Source organism: Gopherus evgoodei, chromosome 1, assembly GCF_007399415.2.
Source record: "Gopherus evgoodei ecotype Sinaloan lineage chromosome 1, rGopEvg1_v1.p, whole genome shotgun sequence".
NCBI lineage: Eukaryota > Metazoa > Chordata > Testudines > Testudinidae > Gopherus > Gopherus evgoodei.
In genome coordinates this window covers 268801822-268819971 of record NC_044322.1, presented here as the reverse complement: position 1 = coordinate 268819971, position 18150 = coordinate 268801822, and the positions used below count along the sequence as shown (strand labels likewise).

General features: G+C 45.6%; 1 protein-coding gene across 1 annotated transcript; it reads left to right on the top strand.

The window, feature by feature from the left end:
* Positions 1–920: 920 nt before the first annotated feature.
* On the top strand, positions 921–13272 carry PVALB (parvalbumin). Its single transcript, XM_030553616.1, is given in 5 exon segments — positions 921–947; positions 950–983; positions 3222–3354; positions 4063–4172; positions 13060–13272. Coding segments are annotated over 5 exon segments (333 nt in total). The 3' UTR covers positions 13089–13272.
* The last annotated feature ends 4878 nt before the right edge of the window (positions 13273–18150 follow it).

Sequence of the window (18150 nt, the reverse complement as noted above, 5' to 3'; positions counted from 1 at the left end):
ATCTGCCTTGGTGTCCCCACCCTTCTGCGCCCCCGGCACGTCCCGCGCGGATCTGCCCTAGAGTGCTCTGACAGGGGCTGTCCCTGCCCTTCAGAGCCCCCGGCACCCTGCGCTGCAGCGGAGGGCGGTCGGGTGGATCATCCCTGTGACAGCAGTGGGCAAGTCGCTTACCAGAAAATCCAGACAAACTTCCCTGGCGGCTGTGCGGGTGCTCGCAGCAGTGACTGAGCAGTGCAGCAGGGAGGCTGCGCCCGCAGGACCGCACATCAGCACAGTTACTCTAGCCCCTCTGGCTTCACCCTATCCTCGTGGCTGGCCCGTTGGGCCTCAAACCCGGGCTCTGTGTCACGTCCAGGGCTGGGGTGAAGAATTCAGCCCGGGGGCAGGTTAAGACGGGGGGGCTCCCAAAGAACCGATGGCTGAAAGGCGCTGGGCGGGGAGGGAGAAGCGTCTCCAGCTAACGCAGGTGCTGGAAAGCTACTTTCCACCCGCCCCCTCCCGCCAGCCCCAGCTGGAGCTGGGCATCCGCTGCAGTGGCTCGCTCCTTGCCGCCCTGTGGAACTGGGACAGCTCCCGTCCGATGGGCCCGCGCTGCACCACTCGCTCGCTCCCACTGTACCCGGGAGCCTGCCCTTGACACAGCGCCTCTGCCAGCCTAGATCGGCCCCTGGCGCTGCTCCAGCGGGGCTTAGCCTCCCCCCTCCCACCCACCCCTGTGCCCCAGCGTGCTTGTTTCCGCGGCCCACTTCGGGCGGTGCAAACGGGCTAGCGGCACCCCCCAGCGCTAGCTGGCACGGGTCCAGCCCTCCCCAGCGTGGCGTCCCCAGCCGGCACTGCAGCTTGAGTCATATGCGCAAGAATGATGAGAGAGGCACTTTTTAATCTTTTCGCACTCGCCTCTCCCTTCACCCAGCGGCAGGATGGCGATGAGGGACCTGCTCAGCGCCGTCAGGAGATCGAGGCGGCTGTGGGAGCCTTTTCGGGTGAGTGGCTTTTCCTCTCTCCCAGCGCGGGGCTGTGGTGCAATTGTGCTGCGCTCGGGGAAGGTCAGAGGAGCCGGCTGGATAAAACATCCGATGGGGCTGGGGAGAAAAGGGCAACCTGAGCACGTCGGGCTTACTAAACCCAGAGATGTGTCCTCTGCGAACTTCCCCTGGACGCTGGAGACGTGCCACGCTCCATTCATTCTAAGGAGAAGTAGGTAGCAAAAGCAGACTCGGTTCCTAGGCTCGAGATATTTACAAACGGAACAAAGCTGTAGCTACACTAGGGAAGGGCATGCCTTGGGGTGGGGAACAGAGGCTGGGGGACACCCCGCAGCGTTGCAAAGCTCTCGGTTCTTGTTTCAGTGGCAGACGCAACTGCTGCGGTCTGTCCTGTTAGGGCGACCCCCATGTGGGTTTTGCTTTTCAGGCTGAAGATGAGGTGACAGAGAGATCAGCCTGCTGAGTTGCAGAAGCTTCCCGCAGGATAGATGGCTGCAGTGCTCCATACTTCAGGCACAGATCGATGCCTCCCGTTTCAAACTCTCCCCATTTCTCTCCGCCAGCGTTCGACTCGTGCCCCCCAAATAAACTACATGCCCTTGCATCTCCAGCTCGGGCTTCTGCCAAGCAAGCGTCAGGAACCGTGTTCTCGGGTGAACACGATCCAAGCCTTCCCCCCCTCATCCCCCCCCAATTAAAACTCCCTTTCCAGCCTGTAAAGAGAGAACCCTCTTTCCTCTTACTGGCGAGGTGATCTCTTCCCTGCCCCCCACCCCGGACACAGAGCGCACAGCCAGGAAGCTCAGTAGCCCGGAGCTGAAGGGACATCGGGGCGTGCTCTCTTCGCTGGGGCAGCTGCCTCAATGGTTCTAGTACCATCACAAAGTCCCAGGGCACTTTGCCCCGGGTGGAATTAGCTGCGGCTAAGGACTCAAGCAGCTCCCAGGAGACCCTTATGCTGCTGTAAACCCAGAGATGCTACTGGGGTAAGGATGCTGTGCAAACAGGGAAGCCCACTGCACTTTGATTTCTCCTAACATCTCTCCAGCCCACATTGTTATAGGGTTCCATATGGGTGGAGGTGCTGATGAGGGAAGGGCGAAGTTGGCCAGATAACCTCAGCTTCCCCCCCTACTTGCGCAGGACACGATCTTGCAGGGGCCATGCAGCACAGCAGTCCATCGGACTGTGCGCCAGAATACAAACTACTTCTGCATGTCCCTTTGGCTCCTAGTAAGCCCCACTTGATGTTCTGAAGTGCCCTGTGGGGAAACGAGGAAACAGGAGAGATGTCACCATAAACTAGAGGGAGGTCTTATCCCTGTCAGCCTGCGCGGCTGAGCCAGGCAGAACTCTGATTTCCAAAAGAGGAAGTTTTAAAACTATGTTTGGTACAGTCTGACTTCAGTTCAGGTTTCAGGTGAATGCTCTTACTCCTCTTTAGGAGATCTTGTAGGCACTGGATGGGAAGGGAGGAGACCTGGGTTTAATTCCCAGCTTCTTCACTGCCTCTCAGGCTGACCTTGGGTAAGTCACTTCTCCCCTTCTGTACAGTGGGGCACTGGCTCTCACCCTTTGTCTATTCAGAGTTTAAGCTCTTTGGGGGCAGTGACTGCATATTGCTCTGTATATGTACAAGGCCTAGCACAATGGGGCCCCAGACCTTGTGGCCTCTAGGGGGCATGTGGCAAAGTATATTCCTCTCCTCAGCAGGCTCAGTCCTTTTTAGCCTTGGAGACACAGGCTTGGGCAAGGCAAATCCTTAATGATAGCACAGGGTCCAGGTATTCCTTTCCCCAGTCTGTTCCTTGTGCTTGTTTTCCTTCTCTCCTGGGGAGAGAGTGCAGCCTTCCTTCCTAGGAGGGCTCAGGGTCTTGCTGCACCCAGCCTACTGACAGCTTCCCTACATCTCTCACCCCCACACAGGGCAGGGTTTAAAAAGGTCACAAGCAGTTAGAGCCAGATGAACTTAATTAGTTCCCTAGTAACCCCTGTTCCAGCTGTATCTTATTTCACCGTGGTTCTCTCTCCTCAGTGGATTGGGAGAGGCCTTTTAACCCCCTGGGACTAATTACTACCCCCCCTTTGTAGCTGTTTGTCCTGGGTTTACCACGGGTAGGATTAAGAAGGAAGGCTCTTTGTGGCAGAGAGGGAGAAAATCAGGAGCATCTATATACCAATGTGCATCAGTAACCAGCCTACAACTAACCCAGCCTCACTCTTCTTCTCCCGCAGCTGCTGAATCCTTCTGCCACAAGAAGTTCTTTGAAATGGTGGGACTGAAAAAGAAGAGCCAGGAAGATATAAAGAAGATTTTCCACATTCTTGATAAAGATCAAAGTGGCTTCATTGAGGAGAACGAGTTGAAGTAAGCAGGACGAGTCCTCCCTATATCCTTACACTAAGAGGATGTGTTCATATTTTCATCTGAGTAAAACACACTTGAGCACGGGGTCCCATTCAGAATCCTGACTGCCCTGTCTTGGGCAGTGTCCAGTTGTTTGCATGGTTCAGCAGGGGGAGTAAACAATTAAAAGTAGGATCAAATGTGTGTGAAGAGAAAGGTATCTACGGCCTTGGCTACACTGGCGCTTTACGGTGCTGCAACTTTCTTGCTCGGGGTGTGAAAAAAACACCCCCTTGAGCGGTGCAAGATACAGCGCTGTAAAGTGCCAGTGTAAGCAGTGCCACAGTGCTGGGAGCGCGGCTCCCAGCGCTGCAAGTTAATCCCCTTGGGGAGGTGGAGTACGTGCAGCGCTGGAAGAACTCTCTCCCAGCGCTGGCGCTGCGACCACACTCACACTTCAAAGCGCTCCCGCTACAGCACTTTGAAGTTTTGAGCGTAGCCAAACCGTACCTTTTATGTGAGTGAGCTGTAGTCTAACTACAACTCCTCCATCTCAAACAGTTCCAAGTGAGAGCTCTCATTCTTTCTGTGTGGTGAAGAAAGTCACCAACCAGGGCCAGGCCTTTGGATTCAATTGCATGTCTCAACACCACTGCTAGTCATCTCAAAAACCAGGAATGTTAAACTCTACTGACCCAGCCTCCTCTTTGTTGCATGCCTTTTCTTCAGATTTATACTGAAGGGTTTCACCCCTAATGGCAGAGACCTATCTGATAAAGAAACCAAGACACTCCTGGCCGCTGGAGATAAGGATGGAGATGGCAAAATCGGCACTGATGGTAGGTAGCTTCAAGGAGGATCAAATTCTGCCCCTAGTACAGAGGTATAAGCACCAGAGGCTTCGTTGCCAGTTGTGACCTTGTGGAGGGCAGATTAGGACTTAGTTACATTTCAGGGCTTGCTAAATTTGTGGTACCTTCCTTGGTGCAGAAGCTGAGTCCCAACACTAGAGAGAGCAGGATTTCATAGAAACCCAGATTTAGCACAGGATGGGAGACAGCAAAGGCACTCACAGGGCAGAGAACTAAAGGGCCCCATCCAATCCTCACTGAAGTCAGTGGGGTCTTTCCATTGGTTGCAATGGGTTCAAGATCAGGCCCTTAGAGTTTACAGGAGCTGAATTTGGAGGAAGGGAGAGAGAGCAAGAGAGAAGGGAGCTGAACAGCAGCATTTCTCCTTGATTAAAAAAATGCTGTTTCATTTAAATGAGAACGCGATGTAAGACTTCTGATGGCTTAGCAAAGCAAATTATTAACCTTCAGTGTTGGGTAAGTCCATTGTGTAACCTTCATGCCATCACCGTGTATCCAAGTTCCCACAATATGTGTGGCAACAATAATCTTCACAAGAAAGATGGGGAAACCTGTCATTTAATGTCATTAACTATCAAGATGATATCATCAGGCTTACAAGAAAGGGGCACAAGAAATTTGGAAACTGATATTTTGCTTTTCCTGGCAACTTCTTGTCAAACTAGTCCACAGATTGAATTTCTACCTTTCCCTCTTCTTTTCTCTCCTCCACATTATCGAGCCTCGTTGGAACAGATATGAAGATGTCCAGGTCCGAATGAAACCTCCATTATAAGAGAGGAAGTGGAACGGGGGGGTTCTATCTGGAGCATTATGTCAGCTCAGCAGTAGAAAATCATTTTGTAACCTCCCATCATCCTGACAGTCCCTTTGATAGGGTGAAAACTAGAAACATCACAATTTTTCTTTCAGATAGTCCTGTCTCTTAGTATTATCCATTCTCTTGGATTTAAAAAGGCGTTGTCTTCAAATGGTGTGTAAAATACAAGACAAAGTGAGGTTACCCAACATGATCTCATAGTTTATAGCATAGAAACGGAAGGGATGGCATACAAAATTACCCAATGAGAGAGGTGACAAATAAGATAAGCTTAGGTGCCTGACCATGGCACACCAGTAGAAGAGTGTCTATGAGCCTATTTCTTGGCTAAATCCTCTTAAGTTCTCAGGCCCCCTGATTATGTCACAGTGGCATGCGAGCAAAGCAAGCTGTTGCTGACTACTAGCAGCAGTCTTGAACTCAGGGTTCTATGTCATAAATCTCAGATACTTTCACACACTTTATTACTGACAGAGCCTTTCTAGTCCCACTCAAATTAGTGGCTCAATTCCCAGAGATCTGGACAGGAGTGCAATTTTCGGTAATCAAGTCATTTGAAGATCCTTTTAAGGATGCTCATAGTTGGTTGACCAACTTGATACCTCCATGGCTGCGAAACAGGAGCAATCTCAGTTGAGTTAAAAGAAAACTCAACTTATGAAATATTTCAGACTCATCTTGGCTTATATGAAAGAGAACGGTGTTGGCGTCTCTTAAATTAATAATGTGGCCAACATTTAAAAAAAAAAAGTTAAGCGATGCCTGGGAGCAGACCTATTCTATGAGAGCAATCTGGAGTGTCTCCTTAGCCTGAGTCTCTCCCATCAGTTTCACACCTGTGTAAGTCTACTGAATTCTGTGGAGTTACTGTGGATTTACACTAGTGTAAGTGTGAAGGGAATCAAGATCCTGATTCTTTTTCCTAGCACATTTCTGGCCACACCATCACCAAGCAACATTCCAGAACTCTTCTCCCTCCCACGCCTTACTCTACTCGCAAACTCCTGCACCAGTGAGGCATGGAGTGTGTGGCAAGTTACTTGTTGTGGGTGACAGAGCAAAAGAGTGAGGGGAAATGGTGATAAGCAACATGTCTGAGACACTTTGCTCTGTCTCACAATATGCCTGATTCCCCAACCATTTTAAAGCCTTTGCAAGTTGGAACTCCCACCGCTATTTCTTAGCTTTGAGGTTTTTCAATTTTGATGCTATATTTTCTGCTACAGAAACACTGGATTTTTTTCTAATAAACGAATTGTCCTCTTTCACCCTGGGTCCATCCCTTGGGTCATGTTTTCAAACACCAGCCTTATCAATTACTAGCTAGCTGACTATGGTGATCCAGCCTTTTGCAGATGATGGTAATTAATTGGATATCCCCTGAGTCGCCTCAGTGTAGTTCCCAGCAGCCCATAATAGTTCTGAGAGATGAAGAATTGGTATTCAGTGCCTTCGGAAGATTGATTTGAGCATGCCAGGTCCACCAGTTCCTCAGGTCTTTCATTGTAGACTTCCATCTCAGCTGTCCTATGGAGCCTCCTTCAGAAACACGTCTCAGATTAGGAATGATCTCTCAGATCTGCTGTTCAGAACTCATCTCTGCTTCCACACACAGTTTAGGAATTATTCCAATAATGTATCTATACTTCTGGCTAAATGGATCAAGATTTGTATTTTGGGGCTGGCCTGCCAATCTAGAAGTGTTGAAAACACGGGGCCTACTCCTGAAAGGTGCTGACCCGTCTCTTGAGAGGTACTGAATCCCTTCATCTTTCATTGAATTCAGTCAAAATTGAGGGACTCAGTAGCATTCCCCCTTCAGTCTGGGAAGCCCAGGTCCATGCTACCTAGGAGGGCGACCATCTTCCAGACCTCTGCTCCCAGACTGAAGGGGGAATGCTACTGAGGCAACATAGTCAGTTTCAGGGGAGGTGAGTCTAGCCTTCCACAGTCCCTCTATTCGAAGACATCATCATCTCATGCTCAGATTCCAAGGGTGCAAGAGAAAACAAAATAAAGGAAGGTTTGTACTTGAGATCATTTTTTGACCTTTTATGTGTGTTAGCTATTGGACATATAAATCATACTCTTCGGTTCCTCCAGCTGCCTGACACTGGTAGGCCTGTGATGTCAGGAGCCATGTGCTACAGGGAAAAGATCTGTAGATCACAACCTTTATCTCGTACACGCATTCAAGCTCCACTCCAGCTGAGGTTCTGGGAATACTTCTGATTTACCAGTCATTTTCTCAGAACTCTGTCATGAAAGATGTTCAGAATTCAAATCAACTATTTGTTGGCCTACGTTTAAAAAAAAGAAGAAAAATCAGGAGGAGGTAAAAAATGCTCTAATGAGTTTCTCTCTTTTGCACTCCCAAAATAATGTATTACCAGTTTGGAGAGAGATGTGATTAGTCTATAATAAATTCACAGAGATAACCTTTGGTAATTCAATGAAATACCACATGGTTTGTGTGGGGTCCTCTGCAATGTTGAGGAAAAGTCTGCTGATGGGCCAAAGAGCATTACAGAATAAAGTGAAAATAAGTTTTACATAATTAGAAATCTTGAATTTGTTTATAATACTTAAATATGATATATTGGAAATATAGGAAACATTCATAGACATTGTGTGACATATAGAGAGGTTATTCATATACATAATGTATTTTATTAAATAAACAGACTTGAACTATGTTGACAATATACAATAACAGTAACAATATAAATATATGCTTTAGAAAATATCTGGCTATAACCATGATTAATTTATTTGCATTTTATTCCATATATACTACATGTTAAAAAAAAGGATTAAATTCTAATGTTGCCAATATTCTGAATGTTTATACATTAAACACCAGTTGTATTCTCTTATGGAGACATGAAAGGTTCTGTATGTATGACGGCTGCATTTCCCACCATGGGCTCCTTCCTAATATTAAAAACGTTGCAGAGGAGTTTTTAAATTAAGAGATGGGGGAAAGCTGATTGCTGTAGAGGAGCATATGGATCGGATGGAGACTTCTCTTAGAGGACAGCATATTGGTAGAGATTCTCTAGGTTTTAGTCAGGAGGAGAGGATGGAAGAGGATAAAGTATGGGCCAGACCAGACAAGAAACATTCACATAAAAAAGAATGACACATCAGAAAAAGGGCAGACAAATAAACAGGGACAAGTTTTTAAAGTGCTTGTACACAAATGCTAGAAGTCTAAATAATAAGATGAGTGAACTTGAGGGCCTCGTGTTAAAGGAGGATATTGGTATATTAGGCATCACAGAAACTTGATGGGGTTGGGACAATCAATGGGACACAATCATTCCGGGGTACAAAATATATCAGAAGGACAGAACAGGTCATGCGGGGTCGGGGGGGGGGGGGGGAGTGGTACTATATGTGAAAAAATATAGAATCAAATGAAGTAAAAATCTTAAATGAATCCACATGTTCCACAGAATCTCTATGGACAGTAATTCCATGCTCTGGTAAGAATATAACAGTAGGGATCTATTATCGATCAACTGACCAGGACAGTGATAGTGATGATGAAATGCTAAGGGAGATTAGAGAGGCTATCAAAATAAAGAACTCAATAACAGTGGAGGATTTCAATGATCCCCATATTGACTGGGTACATGGAACCTCAGGATGAAATGCAGATACAAAATTTCTTGATACTTTAAATGACTGATTCTTGGAGCAGCTGGTACAGGAATCCACAAGGGGAGAGGCAGTTATTGATTTAGTCCTGATTGGAGTGCAGGATCTGGTTCAATAGGTAACTATAACAGGACCGCTTGGAAATAGTGACCATGACATAATAACATTTAACATTCCTGTGGTGGGAAGAACATCTCAACAGCCCAACACTGTGGCATCTAATTTCAGAAAGGGGAACTATGCAAAAATGAGGAGGCTAGTTAAACAGAAATTAAAAGGTACAGCGATTAGAGTGAAATCCCTGCAAGCTGCATGGACACTTTTCAAAGACATCATAATAGAGGGCCAACTTAAACGTATATCCCAAATTAAAAAACAAAGTAAAAGAACTAAAAAAGAGCCACCGTGGCCTAACAACCATGTAAAAGAAGCAGTGAGAGATAAAAAGGCATCTTTTAAAAAGTGGAAGTCAAATCCTAGTGAGGTAAATAGAAAGAAGCATAAACACTGCCAAATTAAATGTAAAAATGTATTAAGAAAAGCCAAAAAGGAGTTTGAAGAACAGCTAGCGAAAACTCAAAAGGTAATAAAATGTTTTTTAAATACATCAGAAGCAGGAAGCCTGCTAAACAACCTGTGGGGCCCCTGGACAATCAAGATACAAAAGGAGCACTTAAAGATGATAAAGTCATTGCAGAGAAACTAAATGAATTCTTTGCTTCAGTCTTCACAGCTGAGGATGTTAGGGAGATGCCCAAACCTGAGCCGCTTTTGGAGGTGACAAATCTGAGGAATTGTCACAGATTGAAGTGTCACTAGAGGTGTTTTTGGAACTAATTGATAAACTTAACAGTAACAAGTCACCAGTACCAGATGGCATTCACCCAAGAGTTCTGAAAGAACTCAAATGTGAAATTGCAGAACTATTAACTATGTTTTTTAACCTGTCCTTTAAATCGGCTTCTGTACCCAATGACTGGAAGATAGCTAATGTAACGTCAATATTTAAAAAGGGCTCTAGAGGTGATCCCAGCAATTACAGACTGGTAAGTCTAACGTCAGTACCGGGCAAATTAGTTGAAACAATAGTAAAGAATAAAATTGTCAGATGCATAGAAGAACATAAATTGTTGGGCAAAAGACAACATGGTTTCTGTAAAGGGAAATCGTGTCTTACTGATCTATTAGAGTTCTTTGAAGGGGTCAACAAACGTGAACAAGTGTACTTAGATTTCCAGAAAGCCTTTGATAAGGTCCCTCACCAAAGGCTCTTACGTAAATTAAGTTGTCATAGGATAAGAGGGAAGATCCTTTCATGGATTGAGAACTGCTTAAAAGGCAGGGAACAAAGGGTAGGAATAAATAGTAAATTTTCAGAATGGAGAGGGGTAACTAGTGGCGTTCCCCAAGGGTCAGTCCTAGGACCAGTCCTATTCAACTTATTCATAAATGATCTGGAGAAAAGGGTAAACAGTGAGGTGGCAAAGTTTGCAGTACGATACTAAACTGCTCAAGATAGTTAAGACCAAAGCAGACTGGAGAATTTCAAAAAGATCTCACAAAACTAAGTGATTGGGCAACAAAATGGCAAATGAAATTTCATGTGGATAAATGTAAAGTAATGCACATTGGAAAAAATACCCCCAACTCTACATACAAAATGATAGGGGCTAATTTAGCTACAACTAATCAGGAAAGAGATCTTGGAGGCATTGTGGATAGTTCTCTGAAGATGTCCACACAGTGTGCAGTGGCAATCAAAAAACCCAACAAGATGTTAGGAATCATTCAAAAAGGGATAGAGAATAAGATGGAGAATATCTTATTGCCCTTATATAAATCCATGGTACGCCCACATCTTGAATACTGCATACAGATGTGGTCTTCTCATCTCAAAAAAGACATACGGGCATTAGAAAAGGTTCAGAGAAGGGCAACTAAAATGATTAGGAGTTTGGAACAGGTCCCATATGAGGAGAGATTAAAGAGGCTAGGACTTTTCAGCTTGGAAAAGAGGAGTCTAAGGGAGGATATGATAGAGGTATATAAAATCATGAGTGGTGTGGAGAAAGTGAATAAGGAAAAGTTATTGACTTGTTCTCATAATATAAGAACTAGGGCCACCAAATGAAATTAATGGACAGCACGTTTAAAACAAATAAAAAGAAGTTCTTCACACAGTGCACAGTCAACCTATGGAACTCCTTACCTGAAGAGGTTGTGAAGCCTAGGACTATAACAGCATTTAAAAGAGAACTCAATAAATTCATGGTGGCTATTAGCCAGGATGGGTAAGGAAGGGTGTCCCTAGCCTCTGTTTGTCAGATGGTGGAGATGGATGGCAGGAGAGAGATGACTTGATCATCACCTGTTAGGTTCACTCCCTCTGGGACACCTGGCATTGGGCACTGTCGGTAGACAGGATACTGGGCTGGATGGACCTTTGGTCTGACCCAGCATGGCCGTTCTTATGTTCTTCATGCAGTGGCTTGAGCAATCACGTTTTTCTCTTTCTGCCCTGAATACTCTGAGTTCCCATCAAAGTGGTTTTTTGCTTCCCCTTAAGCTGGGTTGTGCAACATTTAACTTATCAGTCAAACTGTTCTAGTTCAGATACCCACACCCTGGGCTTTACCCTTCTTTTATGTTACATACTCTGCATCACTAATCCTAGTTTGGATTTATACCCTATGGAATAATTAATTAATACATGTGGATTTAATATAACTCCTATTGGCATCTCTGCTGACCTATTAGGGTTTATCAAAACCATTCTGGAACACCTCTACTATGTCTCTACGCTTACATTATTGACCTCATTGTTAGTAATTGCTTCCTAATGTCTAAGATCCATTTTCCACACTTCTATATTTCAAGGCATTGCCCCTCATTATTTCGCCCTTCAGTAAATTCTTCTCACATATTTACAGCTGGTTACATCCCCTATTTGTAATATTTGCTCTAGGTTTAACATGTTAAAATCCGCTAAGCCTCTCCTTTGTAGAATATGCCCCCTACACCCTTTATCAGCTTTGTTGCCCTTCTTTAAATTCACTTCAGTTTATCAGTATCTTTTTTAATACACTGAGGTCCTCAAAACTTTACCTAGTCTTCTCACGCATCACCATTCCAAGTCTGTATAGAAAGAGGAATTATGACTTCCTTGGGTAATACAGTATTCAAAGCTCAGTGTGCTGGGGAGTTACTGAGATGCAAACATACCTTTCCTGTGCTTTATAATCTTTGCTGAAAGATTTATTGTTTAACCAAAACACAAGGAAACTAAATGCAAAATATATCATTTTTTTAAAACCGTTACAGTTGTAAATACACAGTAATAAAAGCCACAGGGTGAAATCCTGGCCCTATGAGTCAATGGGAGTTCTGCCATTGACTTCAAAGGAGACACGTTTTCACCTAGATTTTAAAGCAGATGGAATCTCAGCCTTAGACTTTTAAAATGTACTGGCTTCTGTCAGTTTGCCAATTATTATTATGAATTATAGTTAATATATTTGTAATACTGGGGCACAAGTGCTATGAAAAATCTTTCAGACATGCTGCCAGCCACTGACAGAGCAGAATCCACCTCACTGCAAAATGTATATCCAGTGCTTGCTTTCTTCCTGTTAACCGATGTCTGTTGGGTTCACAAAGAAAACTGACTTTGTGACATAGGCCTGGTCCACACTACAGCATTAAATCGATTTAATCAGCATTAAATCGATTTAACGCTGTACCCGTCCACACTACAAGGCACTTTAAATCTATTTTAAGGGCTCTTAAAATCGATTTCTGTACTCCTCCCCAATGAGAGAAGTAACCCTAAAATCGATATTACTATATCGATTTAGGGTTAGTGTGGATGGAAATCGAAGTTATTGGTCTCATTCTTTTACTGAGCTACCCAGAGTGCACCGCTCCGGAAATCGATGGTAGCCTAGGACCATGGACGCACACCACCGAATTAATGTGCCCAAGTGTGGACGCGTAAAATCGATTTTATAAAACCAGTTTTATAAAACCGGTTTTAATAATTTCAATTTTATGCTGTAGTGTAGACGTGGCCTAAGGAGTGCTACATAGCTAAAGAGCTTGGCCAACCGGGCAGCAACGGGCAGTCTGTGTGGAGGATTGACATATCCTGAATTCCCTCTTTGACCTCTCAGAAATGTTTTAGCTTCACTGTGAGGTTTTCTGACCCACAATCTGACCCTCTGATGCATTTAGGTTTATGAGCCATTCAATAATTGTGAAAGGTTGTTAATGAAGTTGACCCTGCTGTCTTGGTGATGCTGTGAACCTCTGTAACATGCTGCTTCTTAATTTACATTTTTCTTGCTATTTTTAAACAAATTTGCTCTTCTACAGAATTCATAACTTTGGTGGCTGAAGCATAAAGCCTTTGACCAATCTGAACTCTCCATCTGCCCTTCACTACCTGATTCCAGCCAATTCCTGCTGTCCTCCTTGGCTCCTGTTCTATTTATTTTTGTTATTTTATACTCCCACTCTCTTCTCTGCAACCCTGTAACTCTGTCATTGTGCTGAAAGATGCTGTTAAAATAATAAAGGTCACATCGATTTTGGCTCTACTTTCTATCACATGTTCCTTTTTTCATTTAGGTATGGGGTATATTTGAGAGGAAGGGGCTATTTTCTTTCGATTTTGTGCTGAAACCATGTCTGCTGTTGTAATTCTGGTTAGGGTAAGGTGGGAAGCATAAAAATAATTATTTGGGGGTGAAATATACCTAGAGTGACTCATTCGGTCAACATCCCAGCATTGGGGTAAGACTGATTTCACTATCCTTAAACCATCTCTGATAGATGGTTGTGTATGTAAAGCCTTGACAAATATCTAGCAATGGCAATTACACAACTTCATTTGGCAGTTTGTTCTTCTCGCTATAAAGCATTTCCTAATGTTTAACCTATATTTTCCCTAATTCATTTCAGTGATCAAGACACTGCTCCCCAAATATATTGTTTGTTAAGTGTGTCCAGTGCTTAGAGATCTTTGGAGGAAAGGTTCTCCAGAAATATCGGTTGGCATCAGTCATAAAGGGGGATAATTTCACACTACTGAAACACAGACATGTCTGGGATGGAGCACAGTGTGTATTGACTAGCAACACTACACAACTACTTAGGCCAGGAAATGAAAAACGATTCACCAGATGAAACCATGGGAGAGAAAGGAGAAAAAAGTAAATACGTGAGCTGAGATTTGGCCATGATGCCAGTGTTAAAACACCTACTTGTTGTGAAAAGTATCATGTAAATATTACTACTGCTAGGTACTGAGTCACCACCATTATATCATACAGAACACCACTCTCTAGCACTGTAGGCACCAACACCGCTCTGTGAAGCCAGTTGGTGCTCCATAGCACCATTCCCCAGGACACGGCTCAGTGCTGACTCAGAAGGAAGCATACTTACTGAAGTCTGTGTTCCTACAAAAGGAGTCCTCTGCTTTTGCAGAATTACAATGCTAATGATGGATGGGTGTGAAGAACACATTAATCTTCATGTAGTCTAAAGTAAACGAAAATAAAAATGGAGTAATAAAGCAAGATGGTGTTTGCTAACTTAATGGCTTTTTCTCAGCAACTGCTGACCTCAAGTGGCAATGAGATGTAATTACACTGAGAGTAGTCACGGGGCATGTGTGAGAGCGCTAGGCAAGCGTTTAACACAGACAGACCCTAGTCATCCTTAGCCAGGATCAAACCTGGGACACCTCTGGAGCTTCAGGTAGGAGCCTCTACTGCATGAACTGAGAGAGAGCAGGAAAGCTGCAATATTTTCAACCTCAAGCATTCAAAAAGCACAGGTCAGCACTGCCTCCCCACCCCCCGCAAAAAATCCCATTAGCTTAAAAACCATGCAATTTTTAAAAAGTAAAAATGAATTTGGGAATCTTTATATTTGCCTTCTGGTTTTTGAGCTTTTAAGATTCATATTTTCCAGATTTTCTCTGTAACCATGAGGGTTAGAAAATTACTTTTTAAAAAAATTGTTGCAGAATAAACCTTTAGTTGCTCACTTGGGCTCTAAAATCCAAAGTTTCATTTAAAACAAAGTTTCTAGCCTGTCTGGTTGTGATGAAAAATGTTCCAAATGTGAATCAAGTATAAATCAATATCTGCACCAGTGTGAACAGCCTGACACAATAAAGTGTGATCGTTTACAAATGTCACTATCAAAGTATTGTTAACTATTGCACTGCCGATCTTTTAACATTTAGCTAATGTTCTTGCTCTATAAACCCAAACTGCATCCACATTTTTGCCAGAGCCAAAACCCCCAATTGTTAGCTAGTCAAGTGACAAAACTCCCAGCACCCTCTTGCCTACTTCTATTATTCAGTTACACAGTTTTGATATAGAAGTCTGCAGCATGCTATAAACAAACATTTGGGGCACCATAAAATAAACTGAATCTCAAATTAAGTTACAGGGGATATACAGTACTGACTGAATTAACCATTTTCATATTTAATTCAATAAAACCCTCAATTGTTTAATGTACCTAATGCTGACATAGAATTTACTGTGTAGACTGGAGACCATAGGCAGATTTTAGGTCAGCGTTGTACTAGAGCAGGCCTGCACAACATGCGGCCCGCGGGCTGCTCCGGCCCCCGGAAGGGGCTGAGCAGGCAAGCAGCGGGTGAGGGAGGGGGGCTGAGGAAGCGAGTGGGCGGGCAATGGCTGAGGGGCAGGTGAGCCGGCAGCTGGCCCCAGCTCACCGCTGCCCCGTTTCTCCCCCTCCTCCCCGCTTCCTGCGAATCAACTGTTCTCACGGGAAGCCTGGGAGGGCAGAGAAGCGGTGTGGCAGCTTCATGCTCAGGCCCAGCGAGGCGGAGACAGAGCCGAGGTGAGCTGGGCCGGAGGGGCCACCTACGCCGCAGCAGGTAACCCAGGGCGACATGCAGGGGAACCGCTCCACGCCCCAGCTCACCTTCACGGGCCTGAGCACGAAGCCGCCACTTGCTTCTTAGCCCTCTCAGGCTTCCCGCGTGAACAGCTGATTGGGGTCTGAGGAGGGGAGCGGGGGAGCAGGTGAGCTGGCGGCGGGCAAAGAGGGCTGGGCTGGGGGGGGCCGCCCGCGCCACAGCAGGTAACCCGGGGGTGCGTGGGTGCGCAGGGGAACTGCTCCCTGCTCCAGCTCACCTCCGCCGGCCTGAGCACGAAGCCATCACTTGCTTCTCAGCCCTCCCAGGCTTCCCACGTGAACAGCTGATTGGAGTTTGAGGAGGCGAGCGGGCGGGCATTGGCGGGGGGCCAGATGAGCTGGCGGCAGGGGAAGAGGGCTGAGGAGGCGAGCAGGCGGGCAGTGGCGGGTGGGGCAGGTGAGCCAGCAGCAGGGGAGGGGAGCTGAGGAGACAAGCTAGAAGTCAGTGGCTGACCTGTTCTACTGATCTGGTCTGGCTCCCATCCCCTCTCCAAGGGTTGCAGCTGTCTGGAGGTGCTGCCTTCCAGCCTTCCTCAGTCACACCTCATTCATTCAACAGGGCAACTGATTACAAAGTGGGGGAAGATCTTATTCTACTTCTAGCAAAAAGACATTTTTCTTTTACCTTAATTATACTACCTTAGGGGCTCGCTATAACATATTACCAAGGTTCAATACTGCTGTTTCAGTGGGGCAGTGCTGGGGAAGGAGAGTTTGTTTCCGCTGGGCAGGTGGCACTTGGGGGGGATTGCTTTTGGGGGAGCTGGGTGGTGCTGAGGGGGGTGTTTTTGCAGGGCGGGCAATGCTGGGGGTGTGTGTTTTGGGGGGCTGGGCGGCACTGACGGGGGTTGTGTTTCGGGGGGCTGGGCAGCACTGGGGTGGGTGTTTCAGCAGTGCTGGGGGGGGGGTTGGTGGGGCTGGGGGCGTTTCAGCCCGCAGCTGTTTTCTTTGGAGTAACATGGCCCTCGCCGCTTTACGAGTTGTGCAGGCCTGCAATAGAGTATACAGGATATACATTATACTATGCCTGTTACATAAAGTATCTACATAGCCCTGTGGTGTAAGATCACATACTGAAATCCCTGACAACTATTATGTGCCTATGCAAGGCAGCAGAGTTAAATTTGCCCTGAGCTTCCTGATTTGCAGATAAAACCTCCCTCTCTGTCCTGAATGTTAAGTCCTCTATAATCTTCTCCCCCAGATATAGTAAAGCAGAAGATATCATCAAACGCCTATGAAAGTCATAATATTGGAGGATAAACCTTAAATGAGCACTACAGCCATTATACACCTTGACAGTGGCTTGCCATGTTTGCAAAAATACATGGTATTGACACTCTGGGAATAATCAGAATAGGCTTTGGTCCCTAGACTTAAAGAGGTTAAAGATATGTAAATTATGTTCAGCCACACTATGAAAGACTCCACCCATTTGTGCTCGTTTGACATGCTGCCAGAAAGGAATTTGCCCGGGATGGGGGTGCTTCTCCCGATTTCCCCCAGGCTACAAGATACTTTAAAGGGTGGGACAGCAGGTTTTACTCTCCTCTCCCTACCCCATGTGTAGATTGTATCGATCTTAGGTATTCATAAAGGCCTTTGTACTATGGAATCTAAGCCCTGACAGGATTCCACTTAGGCCAGGATTGTAACTGATACTGGACTCAAGAACAGTAGCAGTCTGTGATGTCTTCATCTGTCTCTGCTGTCCTGGGTGCAACTTGCTACTGGTTCTGCTCCATGAGGATGATGACATGGGAAAGTAACTGAATGCTGAAGGCAATGAGCTTGCAGAAAGGTCGCTAAGGACACAAGCAAACATGCAGAACCTGGTGATAACGTGCAAAAGAAAAGAACCCAGTTTAACTCCCAGATCCCAGTGAAGTTTATAGTGCCAGCAATTAGAGAATGCATTGTTTTATTTGTAAACCATCCACAATTGATAAGGCAATCATTCAGAGACAATATAATTTTTTTACAGATTACCTTTTCAGAGTAAAACTGCACTTTAAGAATGCCCTCCAACAGGCACTAAACTGTCGTGAGCCCCCAATGGTTTAAACAACTTTTCTCCAAAGGAGGGAGAGAAGGGAATTCCTTTGTGTCTTTAGCCATGGGCTTGGGCAACAAGCTGTCAAAGGCTTCCCAGAGTGTGCCCCAATCAAAAAGATCTCCTAATCTGGGCCTATTTCATAAACGTATAAGTGATACAAAGCCAAGCAGTAGAAGGCCAATTCGCCATTGTCCAGGCACCTGTTGAGTAACCGATACAGTGTGGAGAAGACAGCTTCTGATGGCAGCTTTTCTGGTCTTGGGGTGGCAGTGGGTGATGGGGGAAGAGTGAATGGGGGTGGGGCCTGGAGGAAAGAGGTGGAGTAGGGGCAAGGCTATGGGTCAAAGGAGACATAAAGGGGCGGGGCGCCAGGCTTGGAGTCCTGGTCAGGGCCAAGAGCTCCACTGCAGTCCCAGGTCTCCCCCTCTTCCCCCCGACCAACC